Source organism: Dipodomys merriami, unplaced genomic scaffold, assembly GCF_024711535.1.
Source record: "Dipodomys merriami isolate MVZ:Mamm:240054 unplaced genomic scaffold, mDipMer1.0.p SCAF_16, whole genome shotgun sequence".
NCBI classification, from domain to species: Eukaryota; Metazoa; Chordata; class Mammalia; order Rodentia; family Heteromyidae; genus Dipodomys; species Dipodomys merriami.
This window is the reverse complement of record NW_027202937.1, coordinates 9,711,699-9,736,274: the sequence shown is the minus strand read 5'-3', so window position 1 is coordinate 9,736,274 and position 24,576 is coordinate 9,711,699. Positions and strand designations below refer to the sequence as shown.

Here is a 24,576-nt window from a genome sequence, read left to right as displayed (position 1 = left end):
CTGAGCAATCAAACCCAGGGCCTCTGGCATGCAAGGCAAGCGCTCTACCACTGAGCCACCTTCCCAGCCCCTTGTCCAATGTTATTATAACTACTATCCTAGTTTTCCCTGATATATCTTTTTAGATTTTTTTTCATTTTTAGTCATTTAGGATTCTTGTTTGAAAACAACCTATAAAGTCTTATTATTCCAAATCTATGTCTATTCAATTAGTTAAGCTTAAGTGTAACCAAGTAACATTTACTGTAGCAACCAAATTTTAGTGAGCTATGTGAAGTTACTTCAAGAGGAGATAGCATCAGAGTCTTTAAATTTATTTCCTGTGTAGCAAGCTCTGCCCAGGCACCTCCCATCTATAAACTCACAGAATTTTCCTTAGCCACTCACTGAGGTGACAGCTAAGGTGGACTTGTCTGAATCAAGTGGCTTCCAGTAGCTTAAAGACTGTGGAATTTCCACAGGCAAGGCTAAGTATTTGTAGAAGCCACTGTGAACTGTGTAAAGCAAGCTGTGAATATACTTCCTAATGACTAAAAATCCTTTTCCTGGAATGTGGGGCTGGCTGGGAAAGCCAACACAACTGTTTTGGAAGACTCTTCTGGACTCAATTCATTTAGCAGAAGGTGACTGGCTTCTATCCCAGTAATTCAACCTCTATTCAATAAGGTTCCAACAAAAACTAGCTCAAATGCAGTTAAGAACAACAGGGTAGATTCTAATCTCTACACTCAGCCACTGAATTAACCATTCATCAATGGGTAGCATTCATTATAGTAACAGATAAATCAAGTAAAAAGATATATTGTCTTTTATTCTAATTGAAAAAATGTTTGAAAGGTAATTTAGCAGTAGTTTACAATATAACTGTGCTAACAGCAGGGTACCTTTAAGTTAGACCCTCTTAGTAAGTTTACTTTTGGGGAGTAAGAATAACATTTTAGCATCTAAGCCAATCAAACATAGAACTGACTGAATTTATAAAAACTTGACCTAGGGCTGGGAAGGTGGCTCAGTGGTAGAGCGCTTGCCTTGCATGCATGAGGCCCTGGGTTCGACTGCTCAGCACCACATAAGCAAAAAGAAAAAAGCCGGAAGTGGCGCTGTGGCTCAAGTGGTAGAGTGCTAGCCTTGAGCTGAAGAGCTGAGGGACAGTGCCCAGGCCCAGAGTTCAGGCCCCATGACCCGACCCACAAAACAAGAAAGAAAGAAAGAAAGAAAGAAAGAAAGAAAGAAAGAAAGAAAGAAAGAAAGAAAGAAAGAAAGAAAGAAAGAAAGAAAGAAAGAAAGAAAGAAAGAAAGAAAGAAAGAAAGAAAGAAAGAAAGAAAGAAAGAAAGAAAGAAAGAAAGAAAGAAAGAAAGAAAGAAAGGAAAGAAAGAGAGAGAGAGAGAGAGGAGGGAGGGAGGGAGGGAGGGAGGGAGGGAGGGAGGAAGGAAGGAAGGAAGGAAGGAAGGAGAGAGGGAGAGGGAGAGGGAGAGGGAGAGGGAGAGGGAGAGGGAGAGGGAGAGGGAGAGGGAGGGAGGGAGGAAGGAAGGAAGGAAGGAAGGAAGGAAGGAAGGAAGGAAGGAAGGAAGGAAGGAAGGAAGGAAGAAAGGTAGGTCCTCAGTTTGAGGACTGCTTAGGCCATGTATCCTGCCTCAAAAGATGGAAATGAGCTATGAAGCCATGAAAAGACACGAAGGAATTATAAGTGCACATATCTGAGAGAAGCCAGTCTGAAGGGGCTGCAGATTGTGTGATTCCAAATATATGACATGCTGGAAAAGGCAAAACTAGAAACAGCAAAGAGATCAATGGTTGCCAGGGGTTTGGGAGGAGAGAAGAATGAATAGGATGATTTTGAAGACAGGTAAAGTGTTATGTATGAAAGCACAAGAGAAGTACATATCATTATAGACTTGTTCAAATCCACAGAGTGTGTAAGAATGAACTCTTGCTGGGTTGGGTGTTCATGGCTTATGCCTGTGATCCTAGCTATGCAGGAGACAGATCTGAAAAGTGAGTTTCAAAGCCAGCCTAGACGAGGAAGCTCTGAAACTTTTATCTCCCATTAGCCACCAAAAAGCATGAAATGGAGTTGTGGCTCAAGTGGTAAGAGTGTCAGCCTTGAGCAAGACACTCAGGGCCTGACCTTAAGGCCCAGCACCAGCACACACATGAAGGTAAAAGATGATGAAAATGGGGCTGGGAAGGTGGCTCAATGGTAGAGTGTTTGCCTTGCATGCATGAGGCCTTGGGTTTAACTCCTCAGCACTACATAAACAGTAAAAGCTGGAAGTGGCAGTGTGGCTCAAGTGGTAGAGCGTTTGCCTTGAGATAAAGAGCTGAGGGACAGCGCTCAGGCCCAGAGCTTACGCCCCACGACTGAACTCTTTCTTGGTTACTCTAAACCATTGGGTAATAATGATGCAACAATATTGGCTCACTGGTATACCACTGTGGTACGGGGGTTGCTAATGAGGGAGACCACACATGGGTGGATCAGCAGGAATATGGAAACTATAAACTCCACAGACTTTTTTTTTTTTGGTTGGTCATGGGGCTTGAACTTGGGACCTGGGTGTTATCCCTGAGCACTTCCGCTCAAGGCAAGCCCACTACCACTTGAACCACAGAGTCACTTCCGGTTTTCTGGCGGTTTATTGGAAATCAGAGTCTCACAGACTTTCCTGCCTGGGCTGGCTTTGAACCGTGATCCTCAGATTCCTGAGTAGCTAGGATTACAGGTGTGAGCCACCAGCACCTAGGTTCCACTGAGTTTTTCTGCGAACCTAAAACTTTTTTTTTTTTTAAGTGTGTGTGTGTGTTAGGGGAATTATGTCAGGTGCCTCATGGCTATAATCCTAGCTATCCATGAGGTTGTGATCTCAGGTTCACAGTTCAAAGCTAACCAGAGCAGAAAAATCCCTAGGACTTTTTTTTTTTTTGGTTGGTTGTGGGGCTTGCACTCTGGGCCTGGGTACTGTTCCTCAGCTCTTAAGTTCAAGGCTAGCACTGTATCACTTGAGCCACAGTACCACTTTCGGCTTTTTTCTATTTATGTGGTTCTGATGAATCAAACCCAGGGCCTCATGCATGGGAGGCAAGCACTCTACCAGTAAGCCACCTTCCCAGCCCCTAAGACTCTTATCTGCAATTAGCCAGTAAAAGTTGGCTAATTGGAGATGAGAATCAAGTGGTAAAATGACAGCCTGAGTGAAAAAGCCAAGTCAGAGTGTGAGGCTCTAGGCTGGGATGTAGCCCAGTGGCAAGGTGCTTGCCTAGCAAATGTAACGTCCTGGGTTTGATCCCCAGCACCAAAAAAAACCCAACAAAACAAAACACCAGTGTGAAGCCCTGAGTTTAAGCCCTAGCAATAGCGTGCACGCATACACATACATGTACACACACATACACACACACACACACACACACACACACACACACACACAATGTATCTAATATGGTGGCCTACACTGTAATCCCACAACTCAGAGGGGCTGAGATGAGAGGATTAGGAATAGAGGAGTAGAGGCCTGCCTGAGCCACACAACGAGACTGTTAAAAACAAACTCACATAACAAGAAAACTAACAACTAAAAAATACAATAAATACAATAAAATAATAAAATACAATAAAAATATAATAAAAAACAAATTTCAATAGTTATAAACTATGACACAGTCACACAGACTACTACTACTATGTTGTATAAATCATGTGCAAGCATCAGTGCTCTTGTCTGAAACATAGAAACTTGGTAAAACTTACTTCATAGGTAGACACTTAGCAAGATCTCAAATACTGATTATTGTTACTGCTAGAAAAGAGTAATTTGAATCAGTTGAACACCAGTAAAATCCTAAGCTCGTTTTCCAAAAGCCCTGGGCTTTCATTCATCCTCTTATCCCCTAATCAGGAGAATACCAGTAAAGTTAATAAACTATATTCATCACAAGGGTACAACACCTAAGCGCCTCTTATAAATAATATACGTATTGAAACAAACTCTAAAGATATGGATACAAAATACTTTTTTAAATTTGTTTTTTTCTGAGTCTGTATTCTTTACCTTGTATACAATATATTCTTGTGTATATCTGTGGGAAGGTGAGGGGTGGACATAGAGCCCCAGGAAAAAGGGTGAAAAAGCACAGCAGTGGAACACACTGGCTGCACTGAACATTGATGGAAGTGAACTATACAACTTGTGGGTGAGGATGGAAGGGAGGGAATGGGAGAAAATGAGGGAACATATGACACTCTAAAAAAGGAAATATACTTGTTACTTTACGCACACAAATGTAACCCCACTGTATATCACAATAAAGTCAATTTAAAAAATAAACTATATTCACAATTTTAATTTCGTTTAAAAATGTAGTTAGGGGCTGGGATGTAGCTCAGTGGCAAAGCGCTTGCCTAGCAAGTGCCAACATCCTGGGTTCGGTCCCCAGTACCAAAAAAAAAAAAGGAAAAAAAAAAATCCAAACACTATTTGCCGGGCGCTGGTGGCTCACACCTGTAATCCTAGCTACTCAGGAGGCTGAGATCTGAGGATCAAGGTTCACAGCCAGCCCGGGCAGGAAAGACCGTGAGAATCCTATCTCCAATAAACCACCAGAAAACCGGAAGTGGCGCTGTAGCTCAAGTGGTAGAGCGCTTGCCTTGAGCTGAAGAGCTGAGGGACAGAGCCCAGGCCCAGAGTTCAAGCCCCACGCCCAGGCCCAGAGTTCAAGCCCCACGACCGACAAAAAAAAAAAAAAAAAATGTAGTTAGGTGAGCAGGTATGAAAATAGAAAATTGAGGAGCTGGGACGGTGGCTCAGTGGTAGAGTGCTTGCCTCCCATGCATGAGGCCCTAGGTTCAATTCCTCAGCACAACATAAGCAGAAAAAGCCGGAAGCGGGGCTGTGGCTCAAGTGGTAGAGTGCTAGCCTTGAGCTGAAGAGCTGAGGAACAGTGCCCAGGCCCAGAGTTCAGGCCCCACGACTGATTTAAAAAAAAAAAAAAAAAAGTCAGGATTAAGGGAGAGTGATGGGGAGAACTGAGAGAAATACATTGAACACATGCATGGAGATATCATGATGAAATTTCCCTTTGTATAGCTAGTACTGCTAATAAAATATATGTAATTAGGAAAGAAACCTTTTCTTTTTTTCCCCAGTCCTGGGCTTGAATTCTGGGGCCTGAGTGCTGTCCCTGAGCTTCTTTTTGTTCAAGGCTAGTGCTCTACCACTTAAGCCACAGCACCACTTCTGGCTTTTTCTGAGTAGTTTATTGGAGGTAAGAGCCTCACAGACTTAACAGCTTGGGCTGGCTTCAGACTACAATCCTTAGATCTCAGCCTCCTGAGTAGTTAGGATTATAGGTATGAGCCACCAGCACCTGGCTAAGAAACTATTTTTGGCATTAGAGGGGAAGCTGCCATCACCACCTTGCAGAGTCTTCTGTAGCTATTTTGTGAAGGCTCAAACCTGCCCTTCAGTGTGCTGCTGCACTCGTGACCTGTGCTTTCCTTTCATTCCAGCTAACTGAGCCCACAGCAGGAGCCTCACAAATAGTTACCAATGAAGCCTGAGTAACCAAGCAACTATGATCTGGGTGACAAAAGGAACTCCCAGACCTGCCAAACAGCACTTCTCCACAAGTGTGCCTGCCCCCCAGGAATACTGTGGAAATGTGTGCGGGTGTTTTTGATATTCATGATGGTGGGGGGGAGAAGGAGGCAGGGCTGGCACACAAGAGGAAGGAACCAAGATTACTCCATGTCCTACAAGAGAAAGGGTGCCTAACAATGATTCTGTAGGACTTTTCAAAGTCCTACCACACATTCATGTGTGGGAAACTTGGTTATAATTTCTAAGCCTAGAACACAAATAAGTTGTAGTTTATGAATGTTAATATTGGAGAATGAATTAACTATGACACATTTACGAAAAAAAAAAAAGAAGTTGTATAAGGTCTGATAAGGTAGAGAACCACTCAAATTAATCAACTACAGAAAGAGAAGCAGGGAATGCATATGAGGACATCACATACCATAATACCTTCCTTATAGACAGAAGCCATACAATAACACTCCCCACCCAAATTTGAAAAGTTATGTTTTCTAATCCAATTTATTATTTCTGTCTGAAAATAGTCCCAAAGAGGTTAAAGAAGGAACCACTTGAAGTAGCACTGTGACTCAAGTGGTAGAGAGCTCGCCTTGAGCTAAAGAGCGCAGGGACAGTGCCCAAGCCCAGAGTTCAAGCCCCATGACCAACCAAAAACATAAACAAAAAACAAAAAAAAGAAGGAACCACTGTACCTAAGGTATGCCAAGCTACAGTCTAGGTTTATAAAGAAATGCTAAGTGATACCCCCTCTTCTGGTAAAATTATTTCCCTTATTGTCTTTTGTCATTAACTTGAACCCAGATCTAACCGTTAATCCAATCTGGCTATTCCATTCTATTTATACCACTAGAAAATATTATACAGTTGACCCATGTGACAATGAGATGTACAGGACACTATGTTGAAAATGAACTTTACAATGTCAGAGGAATGGAGGGGACCGGAGGAGTTGAGGAGGTTGGGAGGGAAGTGATGGTAGGGGGAAAACAAAGGAGGAGGTAACAATGCTCGCCACAAAATGTACTCATTACCCTACTCATATAACTGCAACCCCTCTGTACAGTATTTTTACAATAAAAATATAAAAAAGAAAAAAATATTATACAGAGGGCTGGGAAGGTGGCTCAGTGGTAGAGTGCTTGCTTCCCATGCATGAGGCCCTGGGTTCAATTCCTCAGCACGACAATAAGCAGAAAAAGCTCGAAGCAGGGCTGTGGCGCAAGTGGTAGAGCACTAGCATTGAGCTGAAGAGGAGGGACAGTGCCCAGGCCCAGAGTTCAGGCCCCACAACCGGACCCAAAAAAAAAGAAAAAAAGAAAGAAAAAAGAAAATATTACACAGAAAAAAGGTTAAGGTCCTAGACATGCTCATGACTCTAGGAATGCAACTGATCCCAGTACCTTCCAATAAAGTAAAATTATGATTTCAGTTAATATTTCCATTTCTTTCTTTTATGGAGCCAGGGATCAAACCTAAGACCTTATACATACTAGGCAAGCACTCTACCACTGAGCAATACCCCCCAACCCCATATTACTTCTGTTTTGTTTTTTTTTAACCAATCCTCAAACAGTCAAATTCTGGGGCTGGGAAGGTGGCTCAGTGGTAGAATGCTTGCCTGGCATGCATGAGGCCCTGGGTTCGATTCCTTAGCACCACATAAGCAGAAAAAGCCGGATGTGGTACTGTGGCTCAAGTGGTAGAGCACTAGCGTTGAGCTGAAGAGCTGAGGGACAGTGCCCAGGCCCAGAGTTCTGGCCCCCTGACCGACAAAATAATAAATTAATTAATTAAAAAAAAAAAAACCCAAACCAAAAAACCCTCAAATTTTGAGCCAGGCGCTGCTGCCTCACGTCTGTAATCCCAGCTCCTCAGGAGGCTGAGATCTGAGGATCACAGTTCAAAGCCAGCCCAGGCAGGAAAGTGCATGAGACTTTTATGGCCAATAAACCACTGGAAAACTGGAAGTGGCACTATGGCTCAAGTGGTAGAGTGCTAGCCTTGGGCTGAAGAGCTCAGGGACAGAGCCCAGGCCCACAGTTCAAGCCCTACCACTGACAAAAAAAAAAAAAAAAATTGAATTCTGGGCCTGGGCCCTGAGCTCCTTTTGCTCACGACTAGCACCTACTCTACCACTTAAGCCGCAGTGCTATTTCTAGCTTTTTCTGTGATTTAATTGGTGATAAAGAGCCTCACAGACATTCCTGCCCAGGCTGGCTTCGATCTGCAATCCTCATATCTCAGCCTCCTGAGTAGCTAGGATTACAGGTGTGAACCACTGGTGCCCAGGTACTTCTGTCTTTAAGGTTAAAATTTTGGCAGGGGCTGGGAAGGTGGCTCAGTGGTAGAGCGCTTGCCTTGTATGCATGAGGCCCTGGGTTTGATTCCTCAGCACCAGCAAAAAGAAAAAAGCTGGAAGTGGCGCTATGGCTCAAGTGGTAGAGCGCTAGCTTTGAGCTGAAGAGCTCAAGAACAGTGCCCAGGCCCAGAATTCAGGCCCCATGACTAAACCGCCCCCCCCCCAAAAAAAGGTTAAAATTTTGCAAACCATTCTAACAGATATTCCTAGTCTAAGGTACCTATTTATTTAAACTAAAATGGTCACTAATTCTAATTATGTAAGAATGTATGTCTTACATATGTACATGTCTTTTCATGAAGGTACCATCTACTAATCTACTAAGTTTTTACAAAAGTCAAATTGACAGGGTCACTCAATCTCAATTCCCCTCAGGTTGACTCTAGAAGCAATCATGGAGGTAACCACAGAACAGCCAGTTGCCATTTCCTGACGATGTAAAGCAGAGAGGTATTCCTCTGAAAAGAAAAGAGGTATCCCAGTGCTGGGACCAGAGCTAAAATGCACTTTGGCCAGGTGAACAAGAGCAAAAGCTGAGCACAGGGATTATGCCAAGCCCTGCACTAGAGATTGTGTCTATGCCAAGATTTCCTTTCACCCCTGAACTGTAACTGAGAAGGCAGGCCTTTTCTGAGTTCTCAGCTGCCAGAAACAGGAGGTTCAGTACTGATTTACTTACAGGCCTGAAACGTAACACCAGAGATTTGTAGGATTCATTCTGTCCTCTAATGTAAAATTGTCTCACATCAGCTTCTATTTTAAGTCATGGTATGCTTTCTCTGCTCAAGAGAAATAAGAAAACATTTCATTTCTTTTGCTGTATTTTTGTGCAGATGTTCTTTGTGCTCTTTCTTAGACGAGTAGAACGAAGACATTAGCTCAAACAAAGCATTCATATTAGGTGAACAATTTTTTTGTGTGATTTTTATAACTTAGTACTAAGGCCTTTTAAAAAAGAAACTATTAAAAAAAACTATTGCAGTGAATGAAAAGATATGATGATTCTAACATCTATAATGCTGTGACCAAAGAAGCTAAAAATAAGATCTGTTACCAAGTAAAAATAAAGACATGATGATCCTGGAGGCAGACACCAGTGGATCAACATCTGTAATTCTAGCTACTAAGTAGGAGGATGAGACCTAGGGGATGGCAATTTGAAGACAGCCCAGGCAGAAAAGTCCATCAGACCCCAATTAGCTAGCAAGAAGCCAGGCTGGAGGTGTGGCTCAAGTGGCAGACTACCAGTTTATTTTTTATTTTTTTTTTTTTTGGTCGGTCGTGGGGCTTGAACTCTGGGCCTGAGCACTGTCCCTCAGCTCTTCAGCTCAAGGCAAGCGCTCTACCACTTGAGCCACAGCACCACTTCCCAGACTACCAGTTTAGTAAGCAAGTGTAACAAGTGCGAGGCTCAAAGTTCAAACCCCAGTACTAGGGCTTAAAAAAAAAATGTCATCCTGACAAACTCAAAATCTGTCTCAAACTCAAAATCTGGTACTCATTATATCATTGCACCCTCCCCCTCCCCCCTTCTCCTCCCCTTTCTCCCCCCCCCCCCTCTTCTTTTGCCAGTCCTGGGGCTTAAACTCAGGTCCTAGGCACTGTCTCTGAGCTTCTTTTGCTCCAGGCTAGCAAGCTACCACTTGAACCACAGCACCACTTCCTGCTTATATAGTACTAAGGAATCGAACCTAAGGCTTCATGCATGCTAGGCAAGCACTCTACCACTAAGCCACATTCCCAGATCAGCACTTCATACTTTCTAGTTCAAGATTCTGCATATGGTTAGCATATAAGTACTTACGCCTATTTTCTACAAAAGCCAAATGGATTTAAATCAAAATTATCTAGCTTAGATATAGTAACTGGTCCTGTCACACTTATTTGAAGTAACCAGACAAAGATTCTAATGTCTTTGGGTCTAGGAAGGCCAAGTACAGAAACCAACCAGTCCTTCAGGCCCTGACTATACCGTATACATTCTTCATGACCCCAAATCCCTTCAGAAAATGGAGCTCTCCATTCTGCTACAGGGTAAATAACTCACACTGGGCTGGGCACTGGTGGCTCATGCCTATAATTCTACCTACTCAGGAGGCTAATATCTAAAGATTGTAGTTTGAAGCCAGCCAGGTGAAGGAAAGTCAGTGAGACTCTTACCTCCACTAAACTACAAAAAAATCCGGCTCAGCTAGTAGAACGCTAACCTTGAGCAAAAAAAAAAAAAAAAAAAGCTCGCACCCACATCCTGAGTTCAAGCCCCAAGTCTGGCACAAAACAAAACAAAACCCAAAAATACCTCACCCTGTACTTCAATCTTCCCTGTCATTTCCCTTATGGAAGAAATTGGAAAGAGGGTCACCACCACACTACCTATTACTATCCCAAACAATGTCCCACCAAAATATTTTTTTTTTTTTTTTTGTCGGTCGTGGGGCTTGAACTCTGGGCCTGGGCGCTGTCCCTCAGCTCTTCAGCTCAAGGCGAACACTCTACCACTTGAGCTACAGTGCCACTTCCGGTTTTCTGGTGGTTTATTGGAGATAGGAGTCTCACAGTCTCTCCTGCCCGGGCTGGCTTTGAACCGCGATCCTCAGATCTCAGCCTCCTGAGTAGCTAGGATTACAGGCGTGAGCCACCAGCGCCCAGCTCAAAATAAAAAATTTTTTATGAGCAGGTCTAAAATGCCTTCTGAGAGGCACCTCTGAGAAGGCAATCTTTGTGCCAGAGTTGGCTCTTCTGACAAGAAGCCCCTAGTATAAAACATGCTATACTAACCGTTCCTTTAAATCTTAATTTTAATTTTTTAAATTATAATATTCTTGCTATGTGTAATGGCAAGCCTGTAATCCTAGGCAGAGATTAGGGAATGGCAGTTCCGGGCAGCCCAGGCAAAAAGAAGTTCACAAGACTCCATTTCAACCAATGGGTGAGCATGGTGGTGTGCACCCAGCTACAAGTAAGCACAAGTATGAGGATTGCAACCCAGACTAGTGGGGACATAAATCAAAGATACTACCTCAATAATATTCAATGCAAAAAGGGACTGGAGGCATGACTCAAGTGGCAGAGCATCTCCCTAGCAAGCACTAAGCCCTGGGTCCAATTTCCAGTACTGCCAAAAAATTATAATTTCTTTTGTTTGTATTATTTGTGAGATGTTAAGCTCACTGAGGGAAAAACCAAGTGTGTTTTATATATTTCCATATCCCCAGAATGTGCACTGAGTATTTGTTGAATACCTAGTATACAACACACAATGATCAGTAAATAGCTATGAAGATACAGGTTCTAAAATGGAGTCTGCCAGAGCTTCTCTCTCCACAGATTCAGGTCTGTGTGATAAAACCACTGACACACTATAATTCACTATAACTGAAACACTATAACCCTGAGGGGCCACTCGATATCTTTCCCTAAAGGGGGATCTCAGAAAATGCATCACACTTTCTTTGGAGGTTAGGACAGAAAGGCAGGGGAGAATGGTGGACATGACTAAAGCAGTTACTACTCACAGGAAAACTGGACTGATCAGGATTCTTAACTGTATCAAGAGAATCCAATTTGATAATTGTTAAGAAAAGGATTTATTAAGGGATAAAAACTGCTTACAGAATCATTGGGGGAGGTGAAGAAACAGTTTGAAGGCCAAGAACAAGTCCCAAAAATTCACTGAAGAACTGGGCTGCTAAGGGAGCTGCTGCATGGGAATGGGTCAGGAACCTGCCAAATAAGAGCCACCAGCCAAATGAGGAAGTTGACATTACAGCTGCCAATTCTAGAACTGTATCTTCTCTGTCAAAATGTGTGTCACCCAAATGATGGCTAGCTCCCCTCAGAAACGGCCTGGCTTCTTTCCTTGTTACTATAACTGAAGCAGTTTGTGTAGGCTGAGGGCATGACTCAAGTGGCAGTGTACCTGCTTAGCAACGACAAGCTCTTCAGTTTGAACCCCAGTACCAGCAAAAAAAAAGCAGTCTGTGCAGAGTGTGTGTGTGTGTGTCTTGTTTTGAGACAGAGTCAGACTTCATGTCTAAGAAGACAAAGTATAGAATCTTACCTGCCCAGGCTAGTGTGAAATTCAAGCTCCTTCTATCCTGCAAATACTGGGATTACAAGCTGGGAATGTGGCTTAATGGTAGAGTGCTTGACTAGCACGCTTTAAGCTCTGGGTTCAATTCCTCAGTATAACATAAACAGAAAAAGCTGGAAGTGATGCTGTGGCTTAAGTGGCAGAGTGCTAGCCTTGAGTACAGAGAGGCTTAAGGACAGCGCCAAGGTCCTGAGTTCAAGCCCCAGGACCCACAAAAAGCAAGTAAGCAAAAATACTGGGATTGCAGGAGTGAACCACTATAACCAGCTATGTGCAGTGCTTTCTGTTGGGACAAATCTCAAGACTCATGAAGATTTGATCGCATCTATTCTAAGAGTCTGGGAAAGCCCTTTTGGGCATTCTGGCCTCCTAATGTTCAAAATGGATATGGAAACAGTCAATCCATAGTTCAGTCCTCAAAGAGCACTTCTCTCTATAGCTCCATAAGGAGGAATTCACAGAACACTATTTTGTTTACCTGCAATACTCAAATATAGCAGGTTCTTAAAATCTTCCTAAAATCCTATTAAAATCAGATTTTTTTTTGAGGGGGGGGTCCGGTCATGGGGCCTGAACTCTGCTGTCCCTCAGCTCTTCAGCTGAAGGCTAGTGCTCTACCACTTGAGCCACAGCGCCACTTCCAGCTTTTTTCTTTTTTGCTTATGTGGTGCTGAGGAATCGAACCCAGGGCCTCATGCATCCAAGGCAAGTGCTCTACCACTGAGCCACCTTCCCAGCCCCTAAAATCAGATTCTAATAGTCAGGTATGTTGGTGCAAGGAGTGTATAGTAAGACTCTGTCACGAAACACAAAGGGAAGCTGGGCAAAGCTGGGCGCCGGCGGCTCACACCTGTAATCCTAGCTACTGAGGAGGCTGAGATCTGAGGATCACGGTTCAAAGCCAGCCCGGGGAAGGAAACTCCATGAGACTCTTATCACCAATAAACCACTCAAAAACCGGAAGTGGCACTGTGGCTTAAGTGGTAGAGCACTCTCCTTGAGCTGAGGAGCTGAGGGACAGTGCCCAGGCCCAGAGTTCAAGCCCCATGACCGACAAAAAAAAAAAAAAGAAAAGAAAAAAAAACACAAAGGGAAACAGCCAGGTGCTAGGGTCTTCTTGCCTAAAATTCTGGTTACTTTGGAGGCTGAGATCTGAGGATCAAGGTTTAAAGCTAACCCAGGCAGAAAAGTCTACAAAACTCCATCTCCAAAAAATTCATCAGAAAGCCAGGCTGGAGGGTGAAAAGTACAGCAGTAGAACTCACTGGACATTAATGAAAGTAAGCTATACAACTCATGGATGGAAACGGGGGAGAGACTAGGAGAAAATGAGGTAAGGGAAGACACTGTATGAAAGGAAGTGTACTTGGTACCTGACGTGTAATTGTAATTTCTCAGTATATCACCTTTATAATAAGAATAATTTTTTTTTTATTTTTTGTTTTTTTAAAAAAATATGGAACGCTTCACGAATTTGCGTGTCATCCTTGCGCAGGGGCCATGCTAATCTGCTCTGTATCGTTCCAATTTTAGTATATGTGCTGCCGAAGCGAACACAAGAATAAATTTTTTTAAAAAGTCAGGCTACAACCGTTATATATTACAGACTGTGATAGACAATTTGCTCCAGGAAAGTTAGAATGAACTTGTGACTTTAAATGAGCATCATTATTCCACAATACTGTGAATTTCCGGAAATTAAATAATCACTTAATCACAATCAAAAAAAAAAAAAAAGAACCTTGGGGAAGGGAGGGAGGGAGGGGATGGTAGGGGGAAAACAATGGAGGGGGTAACAATGTTCAAGAGGAAGTGTACTCATTACCCCACTCATGTAACTGTAACCCTCTGTATAGTATCTTTACAATAAAAAAATTAAAAAAAAAAAAAGTCAGGCTACAGATGTGGTTCAAGTGGTAGAATGCAGCTGGACAAGTAGGTTGAGCAAGTGCAAGGTCCCTAGTTCAACCCTGAAACTCTTCAGCTCAAGGTGAGCGCTCTACCACTTGAGCCCACTTCTAGTTTTCTGAGTCATTTATTGGAGAAAATAAAACAGCAAAGCAAAGTAAAACAAAATAAACAGCAGATTTTGACAGTTATGATTAGGGCCTGTGATTTTCTTTTTCTATCAAGATCCTGGCCAACACTGATGGTATAGGTCCACTAAACACATGGAGTATCAAAGGCTTAAACCAATGATTATGATTCGTTCTTTTTCTTTTTTTTTTTTCAAATTAGTGTTGTTTGGTTTTTTTGTCCATTGTGGGGCTTGAACTAAGGCCCTGGGTGCTATCCCTGAGCTTTTTTGCTCACGGTTAGTATGCTCTACCACTTTAAGCCACAGCTTCACTTCTAGTTTTTAGGTGGTTAATTGGAGATGAGAGTCATAAACTTTCCTGCCTAGGATGTCTTTGAACTATGATCCTCAGATCTCAGCCTCCTTATAGGCATGAGCCACTGGTGCCCTGCTCACTCACGTTTTTGTATATAAAGCTTTACTAAATAATCAGGCCTATTTATTTATGCACTGTGTTGTCTGGGCTACTTTTGCCTACAATAGCAGAGTTAAGTAGCTATGACAGAAGCTATAAATACTTTTTAATGATTTTTTTCCATTTTAAAATTACAAATTATCTGTTCATTCTTTTGCATTAAAGAATAAGCCTATAATGTCACACTCCAGCCAGGCACCAGTGGTTTACACCTGTAATCCTAGTTACCTAGGAGACTAAGATCTGAGGATCTCAGTTCAAAGCCAGCCTACGCAGAAAAGTGCATGAGACTCTTATTAGCCACCAGAAAACCAGAAGTGGCACTGTGGCTCAAAGTGGTAGAGTGCTCACCTTGAACTGAAGAGCTGAGGAACAGTGCCTAGACCCCTATGTTCAAGTCCCAAGACTGACCCCCCAAAAAAAAATCTTATCTGGGTAAATGGCACATAATATGATTAAATAAAATGGAAGATATTGGGGCTGGGAAGGTGGCTCAGTGGTAGAGCGCTTGCCTTGCATGCCAGAGGCCCTGGGTTCGATTCCTCAGCACCACATAAACAAAAAGAAAAAAGCCGGAAGTGGCGCTGTGGCTCAAGTGGTAGAGGGACAGTTTTCAGGCTCCATGACCGGACCCAAAAAAAAAAAAAAAAAAAAAAGGAAGATATTATCACCTCTCAAGCTGTTCCTTGCTTGATAGCTCTGCCTAACAGACTGTTTAGCCACAGCTAGGTGAGTAAGTGGGCCCTCCTCATGCCCTTTCCTTTCCTTCCTCCAGAGGCTAAGAACAAGCCACTAGTACAAATCCAGCCTGCTCCTCTTAATTCTTAGAGCTGATACGGATCTTCTGCCAAAGGCAACAAAGGCATGTTGGAAGAGATCCTTGAGAAATTACAAAGGACTATCAGGTAGCATTAGATATACTCATTAATAAGATCCCTCTCCCACACAGAATGCCTGATAAACAGAACCAAGTCACAACACATCACTCCCTTACTCAAGAAGGCAAGACTCAAGCCTGTAATCCTAGCAACTCAGGAGACTAAGATAAGAGGATAGAGGTTCAAAGTCAGCCTGGGTAGGAAAGTTCCTGTGACTCTTATCTCCAATTAGCCACTGGAAAAACAGAAGTAGAGTTATACTTTAAAGTGGTAGAGCTCTAGCTTGAGTGGAAAAGCTCAGGGGCAGCACCCAGGCCCTGAGTTCAAGCCCCATGACCAAAACAAAAAAAAAAGGCATGTCTAACCATTAAATGCTATCCCTCTGTGATGCTGTTTATTCAGTGAGTGGTAATACACAGAGAGGACAGATTCAAGGTTATAAGGTGCAGTTGTGGCCTCTTTTTCCTCCATGCTTACCTCCTCACAGACTTCACGAACTGCTGCCACACTTGGCTCCTCCTCAGGCTCCATGCCTCCTCCAGGGACAATCCATCGGTCTGGATGGCGACTACTGCTCACAAGCAGCACCTGAAGTCAAAATTCAAAATAACACATCCATATAAATTAAGAGTTTAAACAGCTAAAATGGCAAAGTAACTAAGAACTGTTGTATGAAAAAGCATGTATCTGCCTAGTAATTCCCTCCTCTCCTGCAGTCCTTTGTTCTATTATTTCTTTTTCTAAAGGCCTTATAATACCCACCCCACAGGGTGACAAAAAGACTAAAAACCACAACTGTTCCTGATGAGTCTGTAAATGCAGAACGAGCTGGCCAGAAGAAAACTACTGGGCAGTCAGTGGTTGTTGCCGCAGTCTAGCACTTTCCCTCCAAGGTTCTCATTCTGGTGGGTTCCAGTTCCTGCTCTATTAGATGGCCATAGGCCTGTATACTCTAAGCTCTCAGTGTATACTGGGAACCTAGTGCTCTCATCCACAAGAAAAAAGTACAAAAATGTCCACATCTCCTTCAACTACAACATTTAAAACAATCTACATTGATATATAATTTTACTAATAAAGGTTAAAAAAAAAAAACTAAAACTACAGGTCAGGCATTAGTGGCTAATGCCTGTAATCATAGCTACTCAGGAGGCTGAAATCTGAGGCTCAAGGGTTTGAAACCAGCCCAGGAAGGAAAGTCCAAGAGCCTCTTATCTTCTTATTTCTAATTAATCACCACCATTACCCCAAGAAAAACACACCAAACAAACCAGAAGTGGAGCTGTGACTCCAAGTGGTAGAGTGCTAGCCTTGAGCAAAAAAGCTTAGGGTAGTGCCATGGCCATGAGTTAAAGCCCCCGCCCCCTTCCCTGCCCCCCAATAAAGGCTAAAAATATAGGTTTATTAATTCAAACTTGACCACTACTCTGGTGTTGGTTGAAATAAAAGTTTGTGATTTCTCTAGTTTTACTTTCCTTTCCTTACCCTTCTCTCTAGAAAGACACTATTCCCATTTTGAGGGAGATATGTTCCAGATATTCTAGGTTAAAATTCTGGAAATGTAATCTAGACCACCGAAAATCTAATTTACAAGTGACACAACATAGTCCTAATATTAATAGATAAAGATATGCAGTAATACACATAACATGATCCTGTTTCCAATAGTGCAAAACCCTGACATTCAAGGCCCTTCAACACTGCCATTACTGCCAGAAAGCTCAGTAGTATGCTGGTAGCACAAGGGCTGCCTACCTTTGAAACAAACCAGAATGCTCACCAGACATTCCATGTACTTCCAAACTTGCCATGCTCTGTAAATGGCCTCCTTAGAGGAGTCTGATCTCATTACCTATGTATACCTTCTTTAAAAAAAACTAAAACCAGGGGTTGGGAAGGTGGCTCGGCGGTAGAATGCTTGCCTTGTATGTGAGGCTCTGGGTTCAATTCTTCAGCACCACATAAGCAGAAAAAACCAGAAGTGGCGCTGAGGCTCAAGTGTTAGGGTGCTAGCATCGAGCTGAAGAGCTGAGGGATAGCACCCAGGCCCACAGCTCAGGCCCCACGACTAACAAAAAAACAAAGACCACAGGCTGGGAAGGTGGCTCAGTGGTAGAGTGCTTGCCTTGCAATCCTTGGTCATGGATTCCTCATGACCAACAAAAAACAAACAAATGAACAAAGATCACACGAGTTGCTGGTGACTCACACCTGTAATCCTAGCTACTCAAGAGATTGAGATCTGAAGATCACAGTTCCAAGCCAGCTGGAGAAGGAAAGTCCATGAGACCTCATCTTCAATTAACCACCAAAAAGCTGGAAGTGGAGCTGTGACTCAAGTGGTACAGTGCTAGCGCTGAACACAAAAAAGCACAGGGACAGCACCCATTCCCTGAGTCCAAGCCCCATGCCCAGCCATAAACTGCATTATTTTCAACCACACAGGCCTAGAGCTGTAAGAATCCACTGAAAAATCCCTCCTCACTATAAGCTAATTTTGCAAGCCACACACTCAATGTACTCCTGAAAAAGAAATTCATAAGACATTCATTATAAAATCAAAGGCAGGTGCTATACTCCCAAAGTAACATAAGCACATTTCAACCTACTTTTAAATGTGAAAGTTTAAACACAATGTATAATGTTGCTGACATTTTGAAAGAAATCAGGAGAGTTGGGCTAACCACTCTGCATTGGTCATACAAACTCAAACAGACAAAAAAAAAATCAACACTAAACTTTTACCTTTAGAGTTCTCAAATGAGGTTATTAAAAAAAAATCTCTCTTTTCACAAAAAAAAAAAAATCTCAAGGGTCTGGAAATGTGGCCTACTGGTAGAGTGCTTGCTTAGCATGCATAAAGCCCTGGGTTCGGGGCTGGGAAGGTGGCTCAGTGGTAGAGTGCTTGCCTTGCATGCCAGAGGCCCTGGGTTCGATTCCTCAGCACCACATAAGCAAAAAGAAAAAAGCCAGAAGTGGCGCTGTGGCTCAAGTGGTAGAGCGCTAGCCTTGAGCTGAAGAGCTGAGGGACAGCGCCCAGGACCAGAGTTCAGGCCCCTTGACCGGACCCCCCGTCCCCCAAAAAAAGCCCTGGGTTCAATTCCCCAGTATCATATGAACAGAAAAAGCCAGAAGTGGTGCTGTGGCTCAAGTGGTAGAGTGCTAGCCTTAAGCAAAAGAAGCTCAGAGACAGCCCCCAAGCCCTGAGTTCAAGCCCAGGACTGGCCAAATAAATAAATAAATACCAGTACAAAAAAAGACTAGAAGCAGGGCTTAGTGGTAAAGCCCCTGCCTAGCAAGTACAAGGAGGAATTCAAACACCAATAGCAACCACCCCCCCCAAAAGAAAGTCTATTTTAACACTACTAAAACATTTTTTGAATGCACTGGGTATATGTAAATTATACTGTTGAATGTACTTTAATGGATCAGCAAAAGCTTCAGTGTAAGCATGAAATGATTAATAACAGCCATAACTAATTTCTACAACAATTTGAATGTTTCAAGCTCTATTCATGTAAATATAATCTAATTAAATTCTCACAATAACATTAGGAAATAGACATTATTAGTGAACATACTTCAATTTCACACTTGAAGAAATTGTGATTTAAAGTATACAACTCATGGACTGGGAAGGTGGCTTAGTGGTAGAGTGCTTGCCTAGCATGCATAAGCCCTGGGTTCAATTCCTCAGTACCACATAAATGGAAAAAGCCAGAAGTAGCACTGTGTCTCAAGTGGTAGAGTGTTAGGCTTGAGCAAAAGAAGCTCAGGGACAGTACCCAGGCCCTGAGTTCAAGCCCCAGGACTGGCAAAATAATAACAATTAAATGTATACAATTCAGCTGGGTACTGGTGGGCCCACGCCTGTAACGCTAGCTACTCAAGAGGCTGAGATCTGAGGATTACAATCAAAACCAGCCCAGGCAGAAAAGTATGAGAGGCTCTTATCTCCAATTAGTCACCAGAAAACCAGAAGTGGCATTGTGGCTCAAAATGGCAGAGTACTAACCTTGAGCAAAAGAGATTAGGAACAGGGCCCAGGCCTCTGATTTTAAGCCCCATGACCCACAAAATAGAAAAAAAAAAAAAAAAAAGAAGTGTACAACTCAGCTGGATGCCAGTGGCTCATGCCTATAATCCTGGCTACTCAGAAGACAGATCCAGAGGATCATTGTTCCCTGCCAGGCCAGGTAGAAAAGTCCATGAAATTCCAGCTCTAAAATAATCAGTAAAAAGCTGAGGTGAAGGTATGACTCATGGTAAAATGCCATCCAAACAAGCAAGCTGAATAGGCCTGAGGCCCTAGAGTCCAAACCCCAGTAAAGGAAAAACTGGGACTTGAACTTCAGATCTGATGGTAAACATAGGTTCTTTCCAATATGACTCCTTTCGACTGTTGCAGTAGTAACCACCTGGCGCTAACACTCATGACAGTCCTAGAATTTCTACCTGAATGGACAGATTATGCTTGTAGCTTCTGTTCTATAGCACAGGGGTTCTAATAGGTTAAATTAACAAAACATGCTCAATGCATATGATTAAGTACAACACCCAAATCCACACGGACCTGGTTTTCCCTCTACTTTTCTGGATGACCAAGAGCTGACTAGTTCATATACTGATAGGCTACTAACATGCTAGTAGTCACATCTAGGTTCATTGGGAGTACTCTAGGCTCCCAGATTCACAGCTCTTCTCCAGGAAGATAAGAGTTACTTGCATATCTTTTAAAGTTAATTTTGATGGGCTGGGATGTAGCTCTGTGGCAAAGCGCTTGCCTAGCAAGTGCAACGTCCTGGGTTCGATCCCCAGCACCAAAAAAGAAAAAAAAAAAAAAAAGACAAAAATAATAAAGTTAATTTTGATCCTGATTATTTCCAGTCCACTAGAATTTAGTAATTTCAACCAGAGGAAGATCATTCCACAAAGATGATTCCTCAAAATGGCAAATAACCAAAAGGAAAGAAAAATATAAGCTGGTACCAGTGGCTAACACCTATAATCCTAGTTACTCAGGAGACTGAGATCTGAGGATTGCGGTTCAAAGCCAGACTGGGCAGAAAAGTCTATGAGACTCTTATCTCCAATAAACCACCAGAAAACTGGACGTGGTTCAAGTGGTAGAGCTCTAGCCTTGAGGTGAAGAGCCCAGGGACATCGTCCAGGCCCAGAGTTCAAGCCCCACAATCAACAACCACCAAAAAAGAGGGGCTGGCAAAGTGGCTTAGTGGTAGAGTGCTTGCCTTGCATGCATGAGGCCTTGGGTTTGATTCCTCAGTACCACATAAGCAGAAAAAGCTGGAAGTGGTGCTGTGGCTCAAGTGGTAGAGGGCTACCCTTGAGTTGAAGAGCTGAGGGACAGCACCCAGGCCCAGAGTTCAGGCCCCACAGCCAACGAAAAAGAAAAATATAAAATTTTAAAAAACAACAACAACTTAACTCTTCTTCCACCCACAGCACTAAAGAAATAAATGAATTTGCACCCCAGGCTTTGAAGAGAAAGGGTAGTAGGCTTATATTTTAGGAGCAAGAAGAAACGCATCAGTTGTGGGAGATTAAGGAGTCTTGGCAGTGTTGGATAAGTGGGCCCAAAATAGATGCATTAAAACAGTTATGATCCACACATATTTTTAGAAATTGTACTTTTATAACTTTCACATGTCTAGTTCAAAATTAATCTAGCTATCAGTTTTATCTTTGTTTTTTTTTTTTTTTTTTTTTTTTGGTCGGTCATGGGGCTTGAACTCTGGGCCTGGGCGCTGTTCCTCAGCTCTTCAGCTCAAGGCAAGCGCTCTACCACTTGATCTACAGCACCACTTCCGGTTTTCTGGTGGTTTATTGGAGATAGGAGTCTCACGGTCTCTCCTGCCCGGGCTGGCTTTGAACCGAGATCCTCAGATCTCAGCCTCCTGAGTAGCTAGGATTACAGGCGTGAGTCACCAGCGCCAGGCTCAGTTTTGTCTTTGGAAAATGCCAGAGGTTCCTCCTATCTTCATAGTCACCATCACAGCACAGCACAAATTATGATACTGCCCTGCAACCTGTTTTTGTTTTTGTTTTGCCAGTCCTGGAGCTTGAATTCAGGGCCTGGGCATCGTCCCTGAGCTTCTTTCTTTCTTTCTTTCTTTTTCGTCGGTCATAGGGTTTGAACTCTGGGCTTGGGCGCTATCCCTTAGCTCTTCAGCTCAAGGCAAGCACTCTACTGCTTGAGCCACAGCACTACTTCTGGTTTTCTAATGATTTATTGGGATAAGAGTCTCATGGAGGGCTGGGAAAGTGGCTCAGTGGTAGAGCCCTTGCTTTGCATGCATGAGGCCCTGGGTTTGATTCCTCAGCACCACATAAGCAAAAAGATAAAAGCCAGAAGTGGCACTGTGGCTCAAGTGGTAGAGCGCTAGCCTTGAGCTGAAGAGCTGAGTGAGGGACAGCGCCCAGGCCCAGAGTTCAGGTCCCACGACCGGACCCAAAAAAAAAAAAAAGAGTCTCATGGACTTTCCGGCCTGGGCTGGCTTTGAACTGTGATCCTCAGATCTCAGACTCCTGAGTAGCTAGGATTACAGGCCTGAACCACCAGCGCCTGGCTCCCTAAGCTTCTTTTGCTCAAGGATAGCACGCTACCACTTGAGCTTCGGCACCATTTCCAGCTTTTCCTGTTTATGTGGTACTGAGGAATCAAACCTAGGGCTTCATGAATGCTAGGCAAACACTCTACCACTAAGCCACATTCCCAGCCCAAACCTAATAGTTTCTGCTTCCACCACTCATCTCCCCTCCCCTTGCATCACTGCCTCCACCCAAAATGGTCTCACTCTGTATTTCCTGTTTTGTTTGCGGATGGATGTGATGGTGGCACAGCTTAAGAATAGCAGGAAGGAAAAGAATGAAGAGACACTTGGTCATCTCTTATGATCTGATCTCCTTTAATCATAAGAAGCTGTTAAAGCCAGGCGCTGGTAAAAAAAAATGCATTCTGGGCTGGGAAGGTGGCTCAGTGGTAGAGTGCTTGCCTTGCATGCATGAGGCCCTGGATTTGATTCCTCAACACTACATAAGCAAAAAGAAAAAAGCTGGAAGTGAACTGAAGAGCTGAGGGACAGCGCCCAGGCCCAGAGTTCAGGCCTCATGACTGGACCAAAAAAAAAAAAAAAAAAAAAAAAAATGCATTCACAGAGTAGCAGAGGCCTTGACCAAGGTACTTCTCTGAACAAAGTTCTGCCCATCATCCTCTATTGTGCTGGACTTCATTTGTCATATTACTGATAAAAGGGTCCTAGGGCAGCCGTGGAGCTGCAACACTGGTAGGCATTGTCTGCTGCTAAGTTTTAACATTAGTGGTTGCTGCTGGCAGCAGGGCCAGAAAGGCTGTAACAGAAATAGGCTCTGCCTCGCCTTGAGCAACAGAAGAAAATGCAGTATCATTAAGCCAACTTTACCATTTGATAACCATAACACCAATATTAAAGGATATGGCCTTATAAAAACCCGATAAGCCGGGCGCTGGTGGCTCACGCCTGTAATCCTAGCTACTCAGGAGGCTGAGATCTGAGGATCGCAGTTCAAAGCCAGCCCGGGCAAGACAGACCGTGAGACTCTTATCTCCAATAAACCACCAGAAAACCGGAAGTGGTGCTGTAGCTCAAGTGGTAGAGCGCTCGCCTTGAGCTGAAGAGCTGAGGGACAACGCCCAGGCCCAGAGTTCAAGCCCCACGACCGACAAAAAAAATAAAAAATAAAATAAAAACCCGATGATTCTCTGCCTTCAGTAAAAGCTGTTTTTCAACTTCAGGAACTAATCTTTAGGGAGAAGACCCAAAGTCTATAGAGTGTCATGATTGTTATTGGTGTTATATGTTTGCCCTTGTGTCCAATTCCTCTGGTCCTATCTTGTTTATATTAAAAGCCCAGAAGCTGTTTATATACATTAGAAAACTTTAAAAGTAGGGCTGGGAAGGTGGCTCAGTGGTAGAGTGCTTGCCTTGCATGCGTGAGGCCCTGGGTTCGATTCTTCAGCACCACATAAGCAAAAAGAAAAAAGCCGGAAGTGGCACTGTGGCTCAAGTGGTTGAGCGCTAACCTTGAGCTGAAGAGCTGAGGGACAGTGCCCAGGCCCAGAGTTCAGGCCCCACGACCGGACCCCCCCCCCAAAAAAAACTTAAAAGTAAACTATATTTTTCAAAAGTGTGGTTATGAGACTTTGTTGGTAACCTAGACTGCCAATTAGTGTTCTGTATGGCTCCTGGGCATCACAGACCATCTATGCCAGTCTTGATTATCTGGATTCTTAAAGATATGGTTTATTTCTTTTTTTTTTTTTTTTTGGGTCCGGTTGTTGGGCCTGAACTCTGGGCCTGGGCGCTGTCCCTCAGCTCTTCAGCTCAAGGCTAGCGCTCTACCACTTGAGCCACAGCGCCACTTCCGGCTTTTTGCTTATGTGGTGCTGAGGAATCGAACCCAGGGCCTCATGCATGCAAGGCAAGCACTCTACCACTGGGCCACCTTCCCAGCCCCAAAGATATGATTTATTTCTATTACCCACAAAACTAACTTTCCTTTTGTCCAGAATTGAATTCATTCTACCATCTGCTTGCCAATCTCTTAAGAATACTGCTACAGGTAGCTGGGCACCGGTGGCTCACTCCTGTAATCCTAGCTACTCAGTAGGCTGAGTTCTGAGGATCAAGGTTCAAAGCCAGCCCGGGCAGAAAAGTCTGTGAGACTCTAATCTCCAATAAAAACCACTAGAAAACCGGGAGTGAAGCATTGGCTTAAGCAGTAGAGCGCTTACCTTGAGCTGAAGAGCACAAGGACAGCTCCCAAGTCCAGAATTCAAGCCCCATGACCATCCAAAAAAAAAAAAAAAGAATACTGCTACAGGTAAAATCAGGGGATAGTTTTCTTGTCCTTCTGTACTCATACCATTTATGTGCCTGTACTAATAATTTTCCTCAATCTGAGCTATTACCCTAGCACCAGGATTACTGTCAGTCCACAATACAGCACTAATTCTACAGAATGGGCTGTGCTCTTCCTTCATTACCAAGCATCAATACCAAAAAGCTTCCCAGAAAGGCACAGTGGTACACACCTTTATCTCAGCTATTTGGAAAAATTAGGTGGGAGGATCACTTGAGTTCACAAGTTCAACACTAG

The 24,576-nt window shown here is 43.4% G+C and overlaps 1 protein-coding gene and 1 non-coding gene across 2 annotated transcripts in view; both read right to left on the bottom strand.

The window, feature by feature from the left end:
- Positions 1-24,576, bottom strand: part of Nudt3 (nudix hydrolase 3) — a 66,864-nt gene that overhangs the window by 29,079 nt on the left and 13,209 nt on the right. The window contains exon 2 of the mRNA XM_070023948.1: positions 15,898-16,008. Within this exon, the coding sequence (XP_069880049.1) occupies positions 15,898-16,008 (111 nt within the window). The remainder of the gene's footprint in view (positions 1-15,897; positions 16,009-24,576) is intronic.
- On the bottom strand, positions 13,501-13,607 carry LOC138828511 (U6 spliceosomal RNA). Its single transcript, XR_011372266.1, has one exon. It is a non-coding gene; the product is annotated as a U6 spliceosomal RNA (small nuclear RNA).